This window comes from Daphnia carinata, chromosome 7 (assembly GCF_022539665.2).
Source record: "Daphnia carinata strain CSIRO-1 chromosome 7, CSIRO_AGI_Dcar_HiC_V3, whole genome shotgun sequence".
NCBI classification, from domain to species: Eukaryota; Metazoa; Arthropoda; class Branchiopoda; order Diplostraca; family Daphniidae; genus Daphnia; species Daphnia carinata.
In genome coordinates this window covers 6,296,308-6,319,424 of record NC_081337.1, presented here as the reverse complement: position 1 = coordinate 6,319,424, position 23,117 = coordinate 6,296,308, and the positions used below count along the sequence as shown (strand labels likewise).

General features: G+C 39.6%; 1 protein-coding gene across 1 annotated transcript in view; it reads right to left on the bottom strand.

The window, feature by feature from the left end:
• The window catches only part of LOC130699262 (Krueppel-like factor 3), a 39,195-nt gene extending 16,614 nt beyond the window's left edge, over window positions 1-22,581 (bottom strand). Inside the window, exons 1-3 of the mRNA XM_057521590.2 lie at window positions 22,006-22,581; window positions 16,193-16,420; window positions 15,052-15,235 (exon numbers count right to left, since the gene is read on the bottom strand). Coding sequence (XP_057377573.1) covers window positions 15,052-15,235; window positions 16,193-16,420; window positions 22,006-22,017 — 424 coding nt within the window. The 5' untranslated portion in view covers window positions 22,018-22,581. The remainder of the gene's footprint in view (window positions 1-15,051; window positions 15,236-16,192; window positions 16,421-22,005) is intronic.
• Window positions 22,582-23,117: the final 536 nt, after the last annotated feature.

Genomic DNA, 23,117 nt, shown 5'->3' with positions numbered 1-23,117 from the left:
CTGACAGCTTCGAAAAAAATGCGCTGGAACGCGTTCAAATTGAATTTATTTGCGCATAAAAAGTGTGTCCAGTGATTAAACAGGACGCGCGAGCAGCGCGCGCAAGTCAGTTACTCGATAACTTCATTTCTGAGAATAAAAAAAATAAAAATAAAACAAAATGTCGAGGCGAACATAATCAAACATGCGACGCGCAGAGAGACTTTGATGCGCTAACCGGTCGAGTTTTGATGCCACCCAAAACGGATAAAAAGATAAGGCAAGGGAATTAATCTAGCCGTGTAGAAGAAGCGACAAAGCCACGTGACAATCAAGAGTCCACTTTTCAATCGGCTGCCTGACATTTTTGTTTTCTTTCTCCGGAATCCTTAATTGCGATGAAAACAGAAACAAACATAGCGGTGTATCTCGTACCCACGTCAAGCGCAAAGCTCAAAACAAACGAACCGTGTTCTCATGTTCGTAGAAATAGAAAACACAGAAAAAAACAACGACCAAAATTTCGATGGAACAAGCCGATAATGTTTGTCCAACTCAATCAACATGTAATGGCGTGCATTTCGATATCGAGAAGGATTTGTTGTTTCAATGAATCGTGTCATAAATTATAATATACGGTCAATTGATGAAGACTTTGAGCGTTGGGCAGCATTTGAAAATTAATGATTCTCCATTATCGTTCTGAACGAACCGACTCTAGGCGTTTTGTCTAGGCTCTTGCCCAATACGGACGTCATACACGGAAAGAAAACATTAGGGTTACGCAACGAAACAAATCGGAACGCGGTTGGGCCAACTCCCCCCTCACACACACACACACACACACACACACGAAAAAAAAAAAAACGAAGATCTAATTAGGTCATTAGGCGAACTCGATAACAAATGGCGTGGTTTACGGTACCCAATGGATGTTACGTCGTTCCTGTGTAGTGGGTAGAAAACAGAAAAAAAGAGAGAGAGAGATAAAATATGAAAGAGACACAGAAAAAAAAAAAAAAAAAAAAAAAGAAAGGTGGATGGCATGCGTGCATATCTGTGTTGGTTAACTTATTTTAAGGATGTCATCGTAAAACAACTGTAAGATGGGGAGTGAAATGGCGCGCGGTATATGAGTTTTTGAAAAGCCCGAGTCTCATAAGCAAACATTTTCATTTTTCAGGTGGCAATATAATGTAGACCGCTATTCCCTATTCTTTTTTTTTTGTGTGTGTGTGTGTGCTTTCCTGTTCGCCGTCGTATACACATCCATTTTTCAAAGTCATTTTGTCTTTAATGTGCCCCACTTGGCTGATTATACGATCGCTGCTAAATAGAAAAGAAACGAAAAAGAAAAAAAAAAAAAAATATATGTATATATACAGTATATATATAGATATATACAAAAACATCTCGCGCAATCGTCTATCCCTACTCCACTTGCTGTAAGGCCAAAAGAATCAACTCGTTTTCTACTTGTTTTCTTCGATTATTCTTATCGTCTTACTATTTCAGAAATTCCCCTTTTTGTTGTGTATACGTTTCGTGTGTGTGTGTGTGTGTATGTGTGTGTGTGTGTAAAAGTTCAGCTTGTTGTTAAGAGACATTGACGGAAACGAGTGATGGCTCAGGTTATCTGCCGTCCCCTACGGGATACCGTTAGGAATGAGCGAAGGCCATATGAAAAAAGACACGCGGGAGCAGCACGGAACACGCGCGGTTCACATGACAAATGAAACGTGGGCCGCGCAACAACAATCGCGCCCTGGCACTCGTACACAGAGAACACGCCGCTGCGTGTAAGGTACAATGTCAAGCTGTATGTAGTACAACCGACCCGAGCAATTGCTGCTATACGATTGTAATAGCCGAAACGTTCAAATCGACAACCTTGCCTCATTTCTAAAAGTCTCCCCCCCCCCCTTTTTTTAATTTTCTTTTTCAGTTCAATTCGGCAGTCAAAGGAGATAAACTGATGTCTGAACCAGAGAGTTTTTATCGCCTATACCTTGAGGTCAAATTGAAGAAATAGGAGAGAAGAAGAAAACCTTGCCAAGGTGCACAAGGTTGTCGTTAGTTTTTACATGTAGAGTTCCGTCCAGTTCAATGGAGAAAAAAAAAAAAAGAAATGCTCGTGAAATAAACCGTGTTCGGCAATACGAGTTTCAATTACAACCGCCGCCATTCAGACGCAGTAGATGTCAAGAACGAATACGAAAAAAAAAAAAAAAAAAAAAAAAAAACATTTCAAATTTTTAGCTGACGACTAGACACTACGAAGAGTATCGCCAACGGGAAAATAAATTTCAAGATTTTTGCTTTTTTTGCTGGTCTGTTTCTTGAACTATCTGCAGTTTTCGAATTATTTATGTATTTTCATTTTTTTTTTTTTTTTTTTTTTTTATCTTCTTCATTAATCTAAACAAGTTAAACAGCTCCACCCGGGGTCAGGTCAGGCTCGGTCTTTCTACGTAAACAGCAAAATTGAAGCAGAAACAAGTCGACCTCAAACCCTTCCATCGTCCTCGGGAACCTGTTATGAACGGGACAGGCTTTTTCTCGCTGTTTCAAAAACTGACATGAATCGAATGTGAGTGGAGGTCTACACGTGTCTATGGCAACTCGACTGAAAGAAGGAAGTAAAAACGAAAACAATTATCAACTGTCAACAAACAACGAACCGTTTCATCCAGTCAAGTGAAAATGAATCAATAATACAAGCAATCCCATTTCATTCTCTCGCTCTCTGATTTGCTGTAACTAGAAAAGGTACGAACAGGAGACATCAGAAATAATTTATATCAATCACCACATTGAATTGGTAGTTAGAAAAACAAAACGAGAAATATAATTAAAAATTGTGAAATCGGTGGGAACAAAAAACAAAAAAAAAAAAAGAAAAAACGTCAATCATCGCTCCCGTTCCTTTCTTTCTGACACCTTTCGCATTTTTTTTTTTTTTCGTTGACTTTGTTTGTGTGGCCGTTGAGAGACTCGTTATTCGCACAAACCCTGCAGGCGAAGGCTCGGCCCCATCGAGTGTATAAGCAATTTTCTCGCTTCAAAAAAAAAACACGTTCGTTCAACACAGTAGACTATCGAAAACATTTTCACACGCGTTTTTTTCTTTGTTGTTGTTGTTGATTTTGTGAGGACTATCTCTGACAACCAAAAAAAAATCAACAAAAATTGCAACGACAAGAAAAACGAAATGGAGAAATGCAACAACAAGAAAGAAAAAAAAAAAAAAAGCGAACCAAAAGTGGAAACCATGTCACGCAGTCACGTCGTTCAAGTCAAGCGTGACTCGGCGGCACAGAAAAAAAAAGGAAGGGGGGGGGGGAGGGGGAGGCAGTATAGGGTGGGGTCAACACAATCGGGGAATGTGATAATCATAAAGCTTTCGAGCTCTTTTTTTTTTTTTTTTGAGGGGGTCCGTCTATTGTGCCCGTTGCCGGCTGCTGGACGTGTCACGTTCGCCGTTTGAAAATGTTGGCGTGATACCCTGACAGGATTTCAACATGACATTTATAAAAAACAAAATAAAAAAAAAAACGGCCATCGTCAAGCCGCTGTTATTTATTTATTTTTTTCAAAAATAATCTCTTCTTCTTCGGTTAGTGCGGTTGTGTTCACATGAACACAGGAGGTCATGTCGGCAGGGCGGTTTAACGGTGACCGGCATCGCTTATGCAATCGCTATTCAGCCCGCCTTCTTTTTTTTTTTTTCTTTTTTTTATTCGTTATTTAAAACCGTCAGCTTAAAACTGCACGAGGGACAGGGTCACGATGAACAACGAAGCTGTTCAATGACCGTCAACGGACGGCGCTAGAATTGAGCCGACTAGTTTTCCAGTTCAACAGAACTAGAAATGGCAGACGACCGCTACGAATTATTACGACCATACTCGTTTTGGAACAAAAAGTAACACGTCGGTGATATGAATTTCTACCGGTTCATCGAAACCTAGGGCCTTCATTTGCATACTATCAAAGTTTGGCCTTGTCTCTCCTATTGGGAATTTTTTTTGGAAAATCTTTTTTTTTGTGTGTGTGTGTGTGTGTGTCTGTTTGTTTGTTTTTTTGTTAACTTTGCAATTTTATACGGTGCCATTTTTTTTTCGGGTGTGGCGGGGGGGGAACGGAGGTCGTCGCATTCACACGTGACTGCCTCTACTAGGCAACACAGACTAATGCAATCAAAGGCCGATGCCAATCAACGACATATTTAAGGGAAGAAAGGCGACAGCAACGTTAACAAAAAATCAAACAACGTGACACTGTTTTGTTGTTGTTTTTTTTTTCAAGTGCAGGAAATCCAGTGCCAAAGGATTAATGTACCGAGACTCTTTGAAACTCGAACAGTTCCCGCGTTTGACTACCAAAAGAAAAAAAATATATCTAAATAAAAAAAAAAAAATACTATTTACGTTTCAAGCTAAAAGCGGGTGAAGGTTACGTATCAATCAACCGGGGCCGGCGGTTAACATACACGCACTTCAAGAGGAGGAAAGAAAAAAAAAAAAAAAAAAAAAAAAGACCGGTTTGCGATTTCGAAACCGTGAAAAAAAAAAGTCGGCAATGACAAACGTTAAGGACAAATATGCTAGTTCTCGAAAACCCAAAAAATATAAATAAATAAATAAAATAAAATAAAAAATGAATTCATAAAATTACGCAGTGAATAGTGAAACCGGGGGGGGAAGGTGTCGCTTTTCGTGTTCTGTTTATAGAAAACGCGTTGTTGTTTGTTTATTTCTATTTGTTGATTGATTCAATTCAGTTGGCTAGAAACCACACGGTGCGGTTCGTCAGCGCCAAGGTTACGTTGGGGAAATCATGTTACGTCAAGAAAACGTGAATCGGTTTAGATCGTTCAATCATCCGCCCTCAAGTTTTGAGGTGGGTAAGTCACAACGTCCACGTCATCCATGTTTTGTTTTTGTTTTTTATACATACATTAAAAAAAAAAAAAAAAAAAAAAAAAAAAAAAATAGATCCTCGCTTCCCTTTGGTTTTTCCCCCGAAATCACGTGACGAAAGGAAAGCGGAAGAACATCAACCTACTATTGAGACGTAACACATTTGGGACGCGATTCTTCGCTGGAAGGATGACACATGCATTGATCGTGTGGCTCTTTATTATTACCAGTCTCTCAAATAAGAAAAAAGAAAAGCATTTCTTTTTTTTTTTTTTTTTTTTTTTTTTTTTTGGTTGCTGTTTAATCATTTCTAGCAATGGAGAGACCAAACCCTTTTCATTCGTGTACAATCGTGGCGCGTTGCTTCTTCTTTTAAATGAAAAATAAATAAATAAATAAATTTAATAAAAAATGGACATTCCCAAAAGAAAAAAGACCGAGTCATCATTTTCTTTTTTTTTTTTCTTTCGGTCACGATTTCGAAACAAACAAACAAACAAACAAAAAAAAAATAGTAATAATACAGCCCAAGGAGGGGAAGAAGAAGAAAAGAAAAAAAAAAAAAGTAAACCATATGCACCGGTAAGTGTCGTAACTCTTCCCACCTGATTGCATGCGCGGGAGGGGCGGGGATGCGCGGAGAGACGTCGTTTGCAAAGTGTGTACAGTAAATAACCTCTTTTTTTTTTTCCCCTACGTATCGCAGACATTGAGGGCCTCGACAGGCCATCATCAACTTTTTCTTGGCGCTGAAGATGAGGGCAAACAAACAGCAGCACCAGACTGCCCATAAATCACACACACGAAAGAAGAACAACTCAAAATGTTAAGTGCGCGCACGCGCAAAAACCTTCCCCCCCCCCCTCCTCAGTAATGAGCCGTCCAATTTACGGTGTACCTGTAAAACATTGATTCATTTCCATTCTCGTGAATAAAAGAAAAAAAAAATAATAAATAAGCTACGCAATCATAAAATATGGCGAGGACAAGGAACCTTATGGCCTCTCTTTCTCTTTCTCATTCTCCGCTGGAGATTCAAAACTACACACAACAACAACAACAACAATGAGAACCTAACCGACTTTTTTTTTTTTTTTTTTTTTTTTTTGAGGCGCTGCGCTTGCTTTGGCCCCTCCTCAATCATGAAAAATAAAAAATAATACAACACACGATTCATAAAGCATAAGTCGTCATCCGTTAAGCTCCGTCGGCAGCGTGGAAACTGGGCAGAGAAAGAAAGGGCTGCCCCCACTGCCACGAAAAGGGAAAAAAAAAAGAAAACCGCAATATTTAAGATAAATACAATGCGGCCGGGCTCGTTCGAACGAGGGAGGAGAACTTGGTTGAGCGCTGCCGCGCCGCGCGATAAATTACCCAACAACAGCCGCCGCGGTGCTCGTCGTGGTGGCGGCACATTCATTTATTTATGGTCCCTCTCTCTCTCTGAAATCCAACCCGCGTGCGCTCTGCTGTTCGCAATTGTTGTTGTGTTACTCTCGACCGACCGAAATCTACACCTTTTTTTTTTTTGTTTTCATTTGCCATGCCACTAACAACGCACAAAATCCGATGGAAAACAAAATTTTCGAGACGCGATCGAAGGCCTTTGAAATCACAAACCAATGCCGCGGTCCTACCCAGCAGTTTGGGTGTTAGCAAGACAAGGGACTTGTCGGAGAAGACCCAACTTTGTACGTTTTAAGAGATTGTCTACCCTTGTAAAGAAGCAATTTGTATGAAAAAAAAAAAAAAAAAAAAAGAGATCCCTTTACATAAATGGTGTATGGCCAGATGAACAAAAGGGAAACGCAAACCGCACAAAACGGACAACGGGAGCGCACAGTGCGGCCGGAGCGGTGTTGGTGCGAGCGGGTCGTTCCGCCCGCCGCAGTATCGATAGCCGCGGGTGCGCGTCCTCAACAAACTCTAGGCCCTCGGAGCCCAAACAAGAAAACCCCAAAACTGCAACCGGCGTTTACGAGGCATAATCACACGCCATTTTCCAAAAAGAACAAAAAAAAAAAAAAAAAAAAAAGAGCTGCCGAGACAACGGGAATAGAAAGAGAGAGGCTTTGTACACAACGACCTCAAAAATACACACACACACACAAAAAAATAACAACGACCGAACGGTTCCGCCACACGGTCCGCAAAACACGCGTGCAATTAAACCCAAAATGGGCCTAAAAAAAAACAAAAAAAAAAAACAACAAAACTTGGTTTTGCTCGAATGCATCCTTGTTTCCGACCAGAAAAAGAAAAGAAGAAGAAAAAAAAACCATTAGCGGTGCAGAGGATGAGAACTTTTGCTGCTATACTTGGAAAGAGTTTGCTGTTGTTGTGTAGCCAATCAGCTGATGGTCAACCGCAACAACAGATCGGCAACGTAATGAAAGAAAAACGATAATGTGTCTCTCCTCGAAAATGAAGGAACCCCTCTTCGAAAATTGAAGTTCAGCCTCGCCTGAACGAATCACAAACAGACCCAACTGTTTTTCCAATTGTTAATTGATCCCATTTTTTTTTTTATTATTTCTTTTTCTCTCCGTCATCTGCCACCTGAAAATAGATCGGCCATGGCGATCGGTGCAACTCTACCAGAGCGTGATGAACGGCCCTCTAATAGTGGCATTATATCAGTAATACCCGGTGTGTTGTTTGTTGACGTCAGCTTACCGCAGGTTATCAACCAACCCTGAATTCTACCTCTTTTTTTTTTTTTTTTTTTTTTCTTTCTCGAATTCATTCAAAGCAAAAATTCAATAATAAATAATTTATTAAAACCCAAAAAAAAAAAAAAAAAAAAAAAAAAAAAAAAATGGCGGGCTCGAGTTGGACGTGGTTGAACGGGGCCGATTTCACGACGAGTGTTGGTGGCAATCAAACAACAGCAGCGAGAGCGGCAAAAGAGAGGAGTCGAAACAACAAAAACCTTCTCCGCCACTTAATCGGATAATGACTGGGTTAAAGGCGCGGGACGCTCAATAGCGGAGACAAGGCCGTTATTACATCCTACCCATTTGATAATGCTTTATTATAACACACGGCACACACACACACACACAGACGAATATAACTTGTATAAATTACAGATTGAACACCCACCTCCCTAAAAATAAAAAATAAAAGATCAAAAAAAAAAAAAAAAAGTAGGAAGGAAAACAATAACAAGAAGGAGAAGCAATTTATAATCATCCGACTTTAGCGTGGAATGAAAAATGAAAAATAAAAAGTTGCTCTTCTCTTATTACTTCTCTATAGAACAAAACGACGTGCCGAATAGCAACTCCTTTTCATTTCTCGTTCAAATGTCGGGAGCTGAGATGCGAAAGAAATAACTTATTCTCGATTGGGAAAGGGGTGTAAACAGCAGGACAGAAACAGAAGACGGTTAGAGTTGAACAACAACAACAACAAAAAAAAAAAAAATTTAAAATAAAAATGAATAAATAAACAAAAACAACCTGCGCACAACACGAAGGGGCAAAAACAAAACGGCAGACAAAAGCCTCGGGATTTAGTTTTGTTTCACGCAAACAAAACAAAACAAATGTAAATGATTGGGTCGGAGAAATTGTCTACGGGAATTATTAAAAGAATGTCTAGAAGTTTAGCTGCTGTGTAGTGAAATATAATGAAGTGCGGCCTAACACGGACCCCCGTACGTAGTCGATCGTAAATCATTGGAAGTGAACGCGCTAAATTATATTTTTATTCAAATTCATCTATACTTCATTCCCTTTCGCCCTGTTTGTGTTTTGTTTATTATCAATTTTTGGGAAGGGGACGCTCGGCTGAAAACCGCAGAACCAGGGCAGGATGGCAAAATCCCCATAATTTTTTTTTTTTTTTTAAATCCTGGAAAAGAAAACAAGGAGAGGTTGCAAAAAAGCTCAGTTCCATAACGTTCGTCATTGTCAATGACGACCTTCATACAAGCACAGCTGTCTTTCGTTTTGTAGACTGGAGCTGTTGATTGCGACGTGCAACGGATGGGTGTGGATGGATTGATTGCGTCACACACAAAACTGCGAGGCGTGTCCAATCATTCCGCACGCCGATGGCACGTCGTCATTATATCGAGTCCAATGTCAGCGGGTGCAAGGTGGCGGTCCCACGACGCTGATCACGCCGTGGGTTCCTCCTATTCTCGCGTTCCTTGCGCCAGCTGAACGGCCTGGCTTTTAATACACGCACAATCCACGCCCTTATTAATTCCATCCGTTGTCTCAATTTCTCCCCCCCCCCCTTCTTTTTTTTTTTTTTTTTTTTTTAGTTTTTGTTCTCTCCTTGAAAAATACAATGAAACAAATGAAAAAAAAAAAAACCAGCTATTTCACCTTTCCAAATAGGAGAACAACAATAAAAAAATTACGTTTTCCAAAAACAAGAAAATAAAGAGGAAATGAAATTTAAAAAAAAAAAAAAAAAAAAAAATTTCGTTTCATAATATTCATTGAAGCGCTGTCTATCCACTCGTGGGCTAGTGTTATTATCTGTTGTTAACAAAACGTCGGCATTGGCGAAAAAAAAATAAAGGGAAAAATAAACATAACACAAATATTTAAACTAAAAAAAAAAAAAAAAAGAGAAGAGATAACCATCTCCGGTTCATTTCAAAACGAGGCAAACGAGTTGTTTGCTTAATATTTCCCGCAAAATGTGAAAAAAAAAAAAAAAAAATATATAAAGAGTTAACCAACCCGAAATCCACCCACGGTATCTACGAGGCTTTTTGTTTTGTTTTGTTTTGTTTTTGTCCCTTTTAAAATACGCACACACATTTCAACCAACAACTGATTGCACATCGTTTTTTGTTTTTTTTTGTTATTTTTTACTGGAATTTGTGTTGTGGCCTGAAACGAGCCTTCTAACGATCTTTAGAAATGAATAAAAAAGAAAACGTCTAAAAAAAAAAAAAATGACGAATAAAAAGCTTTCTCTGCGTGTGGCGATTTTTCACGGCGTTAAAGGCACATCATGTTTGAAAAAAAAAGAAAGAAACAAAACAAAACAAAAAAAAAAAACTTTCGCCTCTCATTTATTATGCTGCAGAAGCGGCGATGAAAAGGGATAACGCCACTGACAAACCAGAAGAGAATATGAAAAAGATGACGAGGACATCAAAAATAAAAGTATCGCCCCACCAAAGAAACTTGAAGCAAACAAAACAACAGATGTTGCCGCTACCTTTTTTTTTTTTTTTTTTTTTTCTCTCTCTTTTTTAAGAGACGTCCATAAAACACAAAAGAAAAGAAAAGAAAAAAAAATAACCGGCAAAAAGACGTTGAAAGTAAAAGAATTTGTGGAAATCGAAACTAAAAATGATCGTTTTTTTTCGGATTTGTTCCGATAATCAAAACTCAAAAAAATCCTTTTTTTTTCGTGTGTGTGTTGTATTATTATTATTTAAGAGCCATATTTTTATTGCCTCCGCCTTGAAGAGTTCCAACAGATCGATCCATCTAATCTTTATTTATCTCTACCGTGTGTGCGCGTGCGCTCGCGTCGATGATTGGGAAACGGGCCCGAAACACACACACACACACAAAAAAAAAAAAAAAGGCATTTGAAATAAAAATAGAAGGGAAAGCCGACAGATTCGACAGTTTAAAAGATTCCTACTGCCCATCGCATGACCTACATCTCAACTTGTACCAATACTTGTTTATGCTATTGCGCAACCCAGTAATCATCTGCCTGGCATAATAAAATTGAAACAAAAAAAAGAAAAAGAAAAAGAAAATGGTTACAATTGAAAAAAAGTAAAAACTCAAAAAGTGTGTCTGCAAAAAAAAAAAAACGGTAAGGACGCCAACCGGTCCAATCAGGTAATCAGCATTGGCAACGTGGTATTTTGTGAGGAAATAAAATATTCCCCTTTATATTATTATTCTTTTGGCGAACTATGAGAGGAGAGAGTTGAAAACCTTCGATTAGTGGGGGTGAGGGGCTTTTCCCAGAAAAAAAAAAAACAACAACGAAAAATTGCGTTTAATAGCAAAGTCAATTCCAAAAGAAAGAAGAAAATAAATGATAATCGGGGGTGTGTCCAAGTGAGGGATACGGTTGAGTTTTGGCTACGGCATTTAAAAAAAGAAAAGGACTCCCCCGACTCACTCATCATCGACGGCCCGAGCTGATGATAGTCATCGGCACCAAGAGCGTCTTCATTATAATATGTTAATTTACACGAGAAGGAAAGAGAAAAAAATAAAATAAAATAAAAGGAGGCGGAAGAGAATCGCAAGGTGGTGGTGGCAGTAAAAAAAAAAAAAAAAAAGAAGAAGAAACGAGATAAAAAAAAAAAAATCATAATAAATTAACAGACGTTGTTTATGTCTCGCTACGTGAGGAGGTTGAAGGAGAGCCAAGAAGACGCGCGACGGGAGGAGAAAAAAAAAAAGAAAATGGAAAAATTCTAAACTGGTATTTACCGTCTGCTGTGTTGTGTGTTAGGGTCGTGCCAAGGCAAAAAGGCCTGGCCGTCCCATCCCCGTCAATAGAGAGAGAGAGATGCTTGCTGCGCCCCATTGAAGACCTTGCCCATTCAAAGTTGGTAGTTTTTCACTCCGCCGATTATCATCACGCGATTCGAGTAGGAAAAAAAAAACGCACCGCAAACCATGGACGGCCATTAAAAAGAAGACGATTCGGCACAAACAAAAAAAAAAAAATGTTTACGAAATTTGTGTTTCTCTAAAAAAAAACAAAAAAACGAAGGAGCATTTTTTTTTTTTTTCTTTCTAACTTTCGCTATACGTTCAAGGTAAATGATGTAGGGAAACACAATTGCACATTCTCGGAGGATGATTCACCTACGATCGTATACCTACTACACGTCTGCTCGTGTAGGTTAATCGAATTGAAGGTGAACCTATGCCAGAAACATAGAACTTTTGCAAATGGCCGAGGCGCCGTGCAAAGCATTGTTCATCATCCGCTAGGGAGGGGTTTGATTGAAAATAGGTCAAAAAGAGCCAAAAACGCGAATAAAGTCCCATCCAAATTAAAAGCGATAATATCTTTTTCATTGATCGCCATTTTCTTTGCTGTGTCCGTGGGCCAAAAAAAAAAATATAAATATAAATAAAAAGACACATTGTGTTTTTCTCTGCGTTGCGCGTTCGAAAAGAGATGATTATAGTGTGGGCGAGGTCTTTTTTTTTTTTTTTTTTTTTTTCGTGCCACACTCGAAACCTCCCCTGGAGAAGAGATGGAAAAAAAAAAAAACGAAACAAGAGATCACGGCCGACGCTCCTGGCGCAATCTCTTCGTGACTTTGGTTGTCGCTGCGCTTCAATGCGTGCGTGTTTCCCTTCATTTTTGTTTTGTTCTCGAGCAAAAATTCAAATAAGAAAAAGAAGAAAAAATAAAAAAAAAATTAGAAAAGAAAAAGAGTTTCACATGAACTGGCTGCAATTGTTGTTTTTGTTCCTCTCCCACCGAACGTCTAACCGACAGATGGCCCCGAAGGCGACGAATGGACATCACGAGTTCAGCATCCCATATCGCTCACGACTTCGTTCGTTACACGATCGCCCGATTCATTTCACAGACCAGTGCCACTAGATGTCGAGCGGTCTGAATTGAACCCCCCCCCCCCCATACGCACACTCTCTTAAGAGTACATCCACCCAACGCAAAAAAACCGGTTTTTAAAAGTATATTAATGGGGAGTGTCTTTCGGGTTTGGATTTCACAATACGATTTTTAAGAATTTTTCCTTATCTTTAAAATAGAGCGACTCGTCTTGCGCAACGCCACACCCTTATTCCTTCACTCTTGTTTTCCTTTTTCATGGAATTATAAACCAGATGGTTTTCTCTGTCCCCTTTCGAGGCACAAATCCCTCCCCCCCAAAAAAAGCGGATACAATTGGATCATTTTTCTAATCTATTCCATTTCAAGCCCAGATGTTATTAATGATCCTCGTATAATACCTTACAAATAAGGGAGGGAAAAGAAAACCAAGAGGTTACGGGAGGCCAGTAGAGCGTACCCAGTGACCGTGAGCTTCGTGAATGTATACATCAAAATGCGGGATGAACAAACAATTAAAATCAAATCAACGACACCAAACACGTTTTGCCTTTCGGCTAGAGTGAAGGGAAAAAAAATAAAAGAAATAAAAGAAATGGCCTCGTTATATAACGAAGCAAATTTCAAAAAAAAAAAAAAAAAATAAAAAAAAAAAAAACATCTCGTTAAAATAAAAAAATAAGGAGGGGGGGGGGCATTTTAAAAAGCCGCAGATGAAAGATGGAGCAACGAGCGCTCAAAACATTTCCCCCCTCACGTTCTGATTGCATTTGGCACTTCTTTTGTTATCCACTTCGCCATTCCCAATTCACCTGTCCTCTTCACCCCGCGTCCTATTGGAAGTGGATTTTGCTTCTTTTCCTTTCTGTTTGTTTATTTATTCCCCACCATTTCAAATCTTTTTTTTTTTTTTTTTTTTCTTTTCTTTGACAAATGATTTGATTGAAGTCACGATTTGCTTCGGCCCGGATCCCAGCCGCATCCGGAGTTCTTGACGCGCAAACGGGCGTGCGAAACTATGTCTGGAACGTTGCCATGACAGCGCCAGAAGACGCAAAGCAAAACAAATGAGATAACGGAGAAGAAAAAAAAAAAAATAATAATAAAGACCGTGGCCAAGATATTGAAGAAGAAGAAAAAAATAAATTTAAAAGAGGATTTTCTTTTTTTCTCAATTGGTGAGAAGAAGGCATCAGAAAGTCAGGGTGGAAGCTGTCGAGCGTGATTGTGCGTGCGTGAGAACAGAAAGGGAAAGAAGAGCAAAAAAAAAAAAAAAAAAAAAAAAAAAAAAAAAAATGATAAACGAGAGGCGGTTCAAAACTTCCCAAGGCCCCAAGAGCGGTAGCGGCGCCACGGCACTTTTGCGCAGAGCAGATGAGAAAAATATAAGAAACGTTAATTTCTTTTGTCAACCGTGGCCGGCGGCCAGTGGCTTCCGAAAAAAAAAAAAAAAGAAAAAAAAGCCGACAACAGCAAGCGGCAAACCTCCATCCAATTACGTAAAGATATTTATACCGATCGCCCACAGCATCAATCGCAGTCACATCTGCCCAACATGGGGGCCAGGCGTTTTCCCTCTTTTAATTTGAAACAAGGAACAAGAAAGAAAGAAAAAAAATGATAATCATAAACCGGGACCGAGTGTGTGTGTGTGTGTGTGTGTGTGTACTCAACTATGTAAGCCGTACACCTCGTCGGTGTGTGTGTATGTGTATATCAAGTGATGGAGGATTAAGCCTTTCTCACACGGCCCAAAAAAAAAAAAAAAAAAAAAAAAACTGAATAACACAAACAACAGGTTGGTAGTTACTTAATGGCTTCTATCTCAATTATTTCCTGTCGCCATTTTTTCTGTTTTTGTTTCAATTCTTTTTCTTTCTTTTTTTTTTCCCGTAGTAACGTCACAAAAACACACGGCCAATTAAGTAGCGACATAATATTTTTATATGTAAAAGAAAGGAACGAAGAAGAAAAAAAAAAAAAAATGATAATCGTAAATTAAAGAAGAGGAGGGAAACGTTCCTCCAGATGCAAACGACCAGGGCAAACTCTTTCCTTTTCTCAGCCTGACTTGAAATTGCTCAGATTGAGATCTTTGTTTTTTTTTTAGATGAACGAAAAAAAAAAAAAAAAAAAAAAATGAGGCAGCCTGTGTTGATGAAAGGAAGGTAGAAATTCAAGTCCGATTTTTTTTTTTTCCCGAAGAAGACGAGGTAGAAAAATGAGAGAAAAAAAAAAGCCACGCCAGGTGTGTTTTATACGTTTGCCCGTGAGAACAAGAGAAGAAACAAAAAAAAAATGAGCGCGGGCAAGCAAATCACGAAATAAGAAATGAAGACAGGTCGGGGACAAGTCGATGGCATCTGGCTTTATTTGTTTCACCATATTTGTTTTGTTTGAAACATCGTAAATGTTTCGGAGCCTTTCGTTCTTTTCGATTCGTTTGTTTTCGGTTTTGTTTGTTGCTGTCTAAACTCATGCGCACACGATCGTCAAAAGAGCGGAAAAAAAATCATGTGTGCGTGTGTACGTTTCAAAAACAAAAACAAAGAAAAAAAAAAAAAAAAAACACAAAATACATTGAAATAAGAGAGAGAGTTTTTCCTACCTGATTTGTTGACTCGCAAGTCGATGATGCCGTTGGCCGGTGATGAGCGCCTTTTACGGGACTCGGGAGAGCGAGATGAGCGTCGTCTGCTCGACGTGTCTGTTAAAAGCAGGTGACCTGCTCCTCGACTGTTCACTGACAAGTCGACAGGCTCCATTTGGATTGGCGGACACTCGGCCTGTTTCTGCAAAAAGGTAATGATAATTATTAATTCAGAATAAAATCAAGGCGTTTGGCTGCGAAAGGCAAATAAAGTCCACTTGGGAACCAAAAAGGGCAGCTGCTTTTAAGATAAATCAATGACAACGTTATAGCCTTTAACTTGAATTGAAACAAAAATTAGCGACCTGGTTCGATACACACCGAATGACGTGCATTAATCAATTTTTTTTTTTCCTTTTTAATACGGTCCGAATTTGAAACGAGCGGGATTGAATCAAGAGAGAGAAAGAGAGAAAGAGAGAAAGAGAGAAAGAGAGAGAGAGAGAGATAGAGAAAGGAACAAGAAATGGAGCTGACACATCGGCTATTGCAAACCGAGATACTAATGGATTATAATTTGCCTCTAGTTTTCGCTATCGCTGTCATCAATCGGTGCGCGTTGGGCATCCGAAAACGGCGCGTGCTTCCAACATTCCTTTCAAAGCGAACGGCCATTTTCGACAGCAGAACAGCTCGAACGGCATTTCAAAGGGCAAACGACGAATGTATCAATCGATCAGATCAGCTGATCGTAACAAGACCCGTGAATCGAGATAAGAAAATTAAAACGCGGCAAATTCAAAACCATTTTCGCGTAAAAAAAAAAAAAAAAGAGATAGGGGTTTCTAAAATCGCGCCCCCATCCAAAAATGAACAGTTTCTATAAGAAAAAAAACCCCCAAAAAACAAATGAGCGAGTCACGTACTGCGTGACATAAACGGGCACGGGGATACAAAACAAAAAGAAAAACCAGTAGCGAACGCTCGCTTCTTTTCTCTCCTTTTTTGATTAGAAATTTGAGTCATTAGCAAACTGATTTTATGGAACAAACACGTCCAACAAAAAAAAAAAAAAAAAAAAAATAAGAAAAAAAAAAAAAAAAGCCGAGCGACGTTGGTTTGGTCTGCGTAGTACGAAGATATAGGCCACATCATTCACCTCTTTGTAGTTGATGGTCGGGTGCATGATGACGGGGTCGGCGGCCGTCGGGGGTCGTCGAAAAGGCGGTCCCGTCGTGTTGCAACCGCCGCTCGAGGTGCTACCGCCGCTGCTGCTAGAGCTACTACTGCTGCTGCTGCTACTACTGCTGCTGTTACTGTTGCAATTCTTGTTGCTGGCGGTGAAGAAGCGCTCCACTCCGCTGGTCGCCACCGTCGCTCCTTCTCCCTACACCGTCCAAATAAAAAAAAAAAAAAAAAAATGAATAAAGATATTTAATTAAACAGTTGAAATTTTCGATTCTTCTTCTTATTTTTTTTTTTATTATTATGGGCTATAAGCGGTTGTAATATACATCCAATCAGCATATTTATAAAATACCTGCCACATTCATTTTTTTTTTTTTTTCTAAAGCCATTGTTCTTTGCCGATTGGCCAGAGGAAAACATAACACCAAATCATCCAATCGCGTTGCCCAGACGGGAACAGTTTTAAAACAAAAATGAGATGCTTAGGTTTTTTTTTTTTTGTTCCCGATTCCTCCGGGCCATCGAGTCCTGCTCTACTAATCATCACGAATTTCGACCTTTTTTTTTTTTAAATTCTGGTCTCCTTATTGTCCAAGTTGTAGATCAACTAAAGAATGGCAACCATCGCTTGGCCATTGCACAATGCAAATGGGGCAAAATGTGTGATTGACAACAAGCCGTTGCAGTTTTTTTTTTTTTTTTCAAATGATTTTAGAACAACAGGTGGGAAGCGCCTCCTTTTCCTATCAATTGGGAGTGCATGGGGGGGGATGCGGACATACGATAGGAGAATTTTTTTAAAGGGGGACATGATTTCGCTGGTGGTCTTCTAAACTTGTTGTAAGAAGGAAAACAACTTTTAAAAAATTATTAACGATAATAAACTTTTTTTTTTTTTTTTTTATCAACACTCAAACCGCACCTATCGTAAACATAACTGAATCCGCAACGGCTAAACCGACGCTGAAAAAACAACGGAGACGCAGTTGAAAATCATGAGATCATTGGGCAACGGCAAAAAAAAAAAAAAAAACGACGCAAATTTCAAATAAAATCCCAAAATAGATACGCAAAAAAAAAAAAAATTTAATTAATGAGGCTTCAATCATTTGAAACAATGCGGGAAAAAAAAGTCGGAAGGGGAGCGCCGGCGTCCGTCACGTTCACAACTGGGTCCGTTTCGCGTATAGACGATGGGAGCGGCAACGACGTGAGCGCGCTTTACAACTGAATCAAGTGGAATGTCTTGTTTGACTGAAACTTGTTTATGTATACATCCACATGCGTATTCTCCGTCCGCGATTCGAGTTGATTTTTCTTATTGAAAATTTAAAAACACGAAACAAGACACTCGGACAAAATGGAGCGGCTCCAGCAAGTCGGCAAAACGAACGCGCATCGCTTTTTTTTTTTTTTTTTTTTTTTTTTTTACATTTTTTTTTTTTTTTTTTAAGCAAAACGAAAACGCCACCATCTTTCTACGTGGCGCAATCGACGTGATATTCAACGAATGTCGAACAAGACGAGCTCTTCGCTGACATCTTGCTCTCGTCTTTTTGTTATTGTTTCCCGTGAACCGCGTGCCGTGCAAGTTTTCTCATCGTCGTGACGCGCTCCAGTGAGTTATTGCCTAACATGTCCGGGTTGCTTGACCCTTTTGACGATGAAGTCCCCCCCCCCCCCCCCCTCCATAAAAGGCTCAACAATTTTGTTTTCCAGGAGGACAAAAAAGAACAACAACGGGAATGACAACATCAACAACAACAACAAATCTTATATTCTTATTCGCCCATTTTTTTTTCTTCGAAATTTCTAGTTTGATGTCCGTTGTCGTAGTTCATCAAACGGGAGAAACTGACGCTCGTGACGGTTTGAAAAAGAACAAAGAGACACAAGATTTTTTTAAAAAAGATAAGGAATCATTGCGATTTCACTACCCACTCCCCTACTTAACAAGCGCATATGACGGGGGACGTTGCCGTCATCGCCAAAACAACAACAATCTAAGGATTCATCTTCCACGATGTGCCATTAAGGATATCAAATCATTTACACCGACAGCAGACAGGGCACCCTGACTATCCGTAACCCAATCGGGTCAGAAACCCCGGGGCAACGCCCACCTGTTACCTGCTCCCTCGCCAAAACGAGAAAAGATGACGAGGGAAAATACAAAAAAAAATAATAAATAAATAAATAACGATATGTTTTTTGTATATCGAAAAGTCAGGCAGAAATGTAGGGATTACTACGACACATCAACCTTGTTAAATGTAACATTTTGTTTTCTTTTGTTTGTCTCTAGACTTGACGTTGACTTGTAACTGCACTTAACCAACGACGTGGGACATAACATTATACGGATAGATGAGGGTTTAAAAAAAAAAGGGGACTATTCAGGGTGGGCAAGGTTATCTTACGAGCAAACACATTTCTTTTTGTTTAAAAGAAGACACCTATAGAGGTAACACAAAGGTCAAAATGAAAAACTTGAGGGATCTTTCTGGAAATCACGAAGATCTGAGTCAAATAGATTATACAATTCTCGACAGGTTCCCGTTTTGTTTTTAGTTTCATTTTTTTTTTTTTTCGTTTGAAAATAGGGGGTCAAAAAAGAGGGGGGCTGGTTGCGGAAATAGCTCACATACGGACCTCGCCTACCGACTTTGCGACTAGACTTGTTGTCTACACACACACACACACACACACAAAAGAAAAAACCTCGACTCCATACTGCCCCTCCTAACAAAAAAATAAAGTTGGCTCTTGACAGGAGGCCAGAACAAGAGAAATGTGTATCCACTGCCTGCGATAAAATGTACCACTACACACCCAAATTCCCTGATTGCTTTAAAACGTACGGAATGTATTTTTTTTTTTTTTTTTTTATGTATATATCTTGTAATTTTTTTTCTTTTCTTTGTTTAACTTTAAAGAACTCCCCTCCCCCTTTTTTTTTTGTCCTACTTGGCCACTGTATTCTTTTGCCTATGGACTCTATCGCCTTTGCTGATAGTTAAAGAAAAAAGGGAAATAAAAATATTAAAATAAAAAAAAAAACGAAGAAGAACAAAAAGAAGAATCAAAGAATTCTCCGAGTGGTCTGGTTGTGTCTTGACTTTTTTTTTTTTGGTTGTTGTCTAATTTTATTTCCTTTTTCTCCGTTGATATTTTTTTTTTTATGAATCCCATTAAGAAAAGAAGACAAGAGGTGCTCGCAAACGTATAATCAGGGGCATTGTCATTGGGTGTCGCTGGTGCACCATGGCGCGTCCTTCTTTTTCACTGATGGGTCCAACGGACTTGTTAAACCTCGTTTGCATCTCATTCGACGTCATAAAAAATACGGAAAAAATCCCCCCTTCCTCCTCTTTCCGAAATAACACAGACAACAAAAAAAAAGAAGAGAATTTCAGAAGAAAAGAAAGAGCCATCAAAAGAAGAAAAAAAAAAGTTGATGTTCTTCTTCTTCTTCTTCTTGTTCGTCCGCTTTAATTGTTTTTCTCGGGCTGGCTCATGTAGAGTGTATCTGTGTGTGTATAGCAGCTATCACATACACACACACACACACACACACATACTTGGCGACCTGATTATATTGTGTAGCCCCCGACGATACGATTTTTTTTTTCTCTACATTTATCTGCCACTAGTTCCAGCAACACGGAACCGTGGAAGTCATTATAGATGACAGCAGGTGGGGTATGGGAGTGGTTTTTTTCAGGTGGGGTACGGGGGGGGGGGGGGGTTACACCCGACGTAGAGAAAAGAAAAAGATGGTGCTAAGGGTAGGAAAGAATGGGATATTTAGTTTATATACATTTCGTGTCCATTTCTCTCTCTCTCTTTCTTTTTTCAGAGGCAGCGTAGGTCATTCTCAGCCGAAGGGGGCGATATATAGAGGTCGTTTCATTTTCTTTTTTAACCCCCCCCTCCTCCCTCCCGATCCACGTCTACCTGCGTGGTGTGCACACAGGTGAACGTCTACACGTATCCCTACCTAGAGGGCGAATGGGGCCTCACCCCACACCCACAAAAAAAAAAAAAAAAAAAAAAAAGGGTACGAACAAGTTAAGGTGGAATTTCAACCTTATGTGAGAGAGAGGGGGGAAAATGTTTTTCTCTTTTTTTGGTCAGGAAAGAGGAGGTTTTTGTGCCTCCCTCTCTTCCTAAAAAAAATTCACATCCAAATTTTCTTTTTTTTTTTTATAAGAGAAAATTGTAATGCAAGGGAGGGTAAAAAGAAAAAAAAAAGGGCCAGACTACAAGTCGAGGAATGAAAGCAGAGGGATGAAAGAGGTCCACACACACAAAAAAAAAAGGGAGGGGAGACTCCCGCATCCGAAGACGTTTTTTTTCTTCTCTCTCTCTACCAAAGCCAAACTATAAATTTTTTTTTTCTTCTATAATTTCATTTCAGTTTTCAGAAGATGGGGGGGGGGGGGAGAGAAAACAACATAGTGGGCTTGGTTGGCCGTCGGCCATGTTACAAAGATAAACTTTAACACACATCAATGAGAAAAACGCCCTTTGTTGTAAGGATCGACAATCGAGCCCCCCCTATCCGCCGCACAAATATATCCAGTGTTCCGCAATTTACATTTTTTGTTTTGTTTTCTAGCCATTCGAAAGAGGAAGACGACGCTTCTTTTTTTTTTAGTGAATTTTAAAAGAAAAATCAGAGCCATGGATTTCTCACGCATGGCAACAAGCAATCAATCCGACATGTTCTCCAATGTCACACGCGCAATTGAATTCCGAAGAATCGAAACACCAATCACTTAGACATCGTTCCGTCCCCGAGCTCTCCTTTTTAATTTGGCTAAAGTACGCAAACAGCGGCATTTACAAACGCCATCTCGATATTTTGAAAAGAAAAAAGTCAATAATGAGCGGGAAAAACAAAAAATCAGAATGGGAGGAGATGGGACCGAGGCCGTCAACCTTCTTCGTTCTCTTATATCGTTCATTTTTTTTTCTTTTTTTTTGTGTGTGTGTGTGTGCGTGCGTGATGCACGTGTAGCCACACAACATTACACAGAGTCTTTCGAACTCTATATTTTCGTGTGTGTGTGTGTCCCGAAAAGATACAACAATCCCGGTGCAATCGGACCCCACCTTTTTTTTTCTTTCTCGTTTTCGTCTTTTTTTTTTGTTTTGTTTCGACTTTCATGTTTTTCGAGTTTGTTTGTTTCAACTTGGCGCGTTCAATGCTCTTATGTGTACTGAACCCCGACACGCCCACCGCTTGATCGACTAATCCCATCAATGATTCCTTCCTGCGGACATGGAACGAAAAATGATTGCGTTTGCCTTTTTTTTTTCTATTTCGAAGCATCACGAAAAGCCTTGAAGGTTTGAATTCGAAAATAACAAAAAATTATTATTCAAAAATGAAAAAGAAAAAAAAAACCTCAATGCGAATGGCTAAAATTTTGACACCATAAATTACGGCGAAAGGAGGGGCTGAGTGCAAGTCAGTCAGCGTAACGGGAGATAACCAAAACAAAAAAAAAAAAAAAACGACGGGAGGGAGCAGAAAAAAATGGAACAAAATATTTGTCGAAAAGACGACAGTCGGCCATTTTGATGGAAAACACGCAGAGGCAGTTTTCAATCGTGGAAGCATTTCGCGGCCCCGAGACCACACCACGTGTTGTTCGCTCAAGGACAATTTCAAAGTGGGCAAAACACAAAAAATTTCTCAAAGATACGAAAAGCTAACATCAACATTTCCTAGTGAAATGAAGAGATAAAGTCAAGTGAAAAAAAGCGGTATATTACCAGGTAAACCATGTAGGCGGTGTAGTGATGATGAAAAGACAATTGCACGAGGTCCACTGTTCAAATGGCAGTATGTTAGGCACAGAGTCTTGATGATCGAACAGTTGCTCATCGAGAGATTGAAAAAAAAAACACTTGGTCTCGCGTGTCCACGTGTGCCCGCGGAATGTTTCCACGTTCTAATCGGTCCGACACTTGACTTGGCTGTCGAATCCTCGTGTCATGGCAGCCCGCGAAACATCAACACTTGTTAGCTCCAATGGCCGCCACTGCACAGACACACACACGTACACGAGGGGGACGTGTAAACTTGCGACCACGAGGCAAAAAATGGTGACGCACCCACCGAAAGCCAAACGCTAAACTGCAATATCACATACACGCGTACACACACAACAACAACACATACACGACCAAACACAAAAAAAAAAAGGAGAAGAAGAAACAACACTTGTTCACGGCTCACAGCTGTCGTTGTGGTAACTGATCGTTATTCTCGTGTGTGTGTGTGTCCCTCTAAAATTCCAAGATCAAAGTCAAACTCGATGAAATTCGCCAACAGGGAAAAGTTTTTATTCTTGTTTTGGCGAAAACAAGTCAATGCCGACATCAACAACAAAAAACACACTAACGGAAGTACAAAGGAACACCAAACAAAAAAAAAATGAACAATCACAATATAAAAAAAAGGCACGTCCGACCTAACACAAGGCACAAGAGCGACTGAGAAAATTCAAAAGTCGACTGCAATGGGACGATAGAAAAGGGCGGGACCGGAGGGAGGGGGGGGGGAGACCTGTAGAGCAAAAAGAAAAAGCCTAGCAGACGAAAAGTGGGCGTACCCTTTTACTCTCTTGCACGCACACATGCAGGCAAAAAGGAAATGGAGAAGATAAATTGCGTTGTTCACTCGCTCGAAGTTTTGTTGATGTTTGTTTGCTTGTTTTCTCGTACGATTTTTGTTTGATGTTTTTGTGTGCAACCATTCATCATACGTTACACATTCTTTCGCATTGAAAAGGCTGTAAATAAAACGGGGAAAGTCGGAACCGTTTCTCGGTTTTTGGGAACTGATCCAATAACTGTTTTGACTCTGATTGTTGGATGTCAAT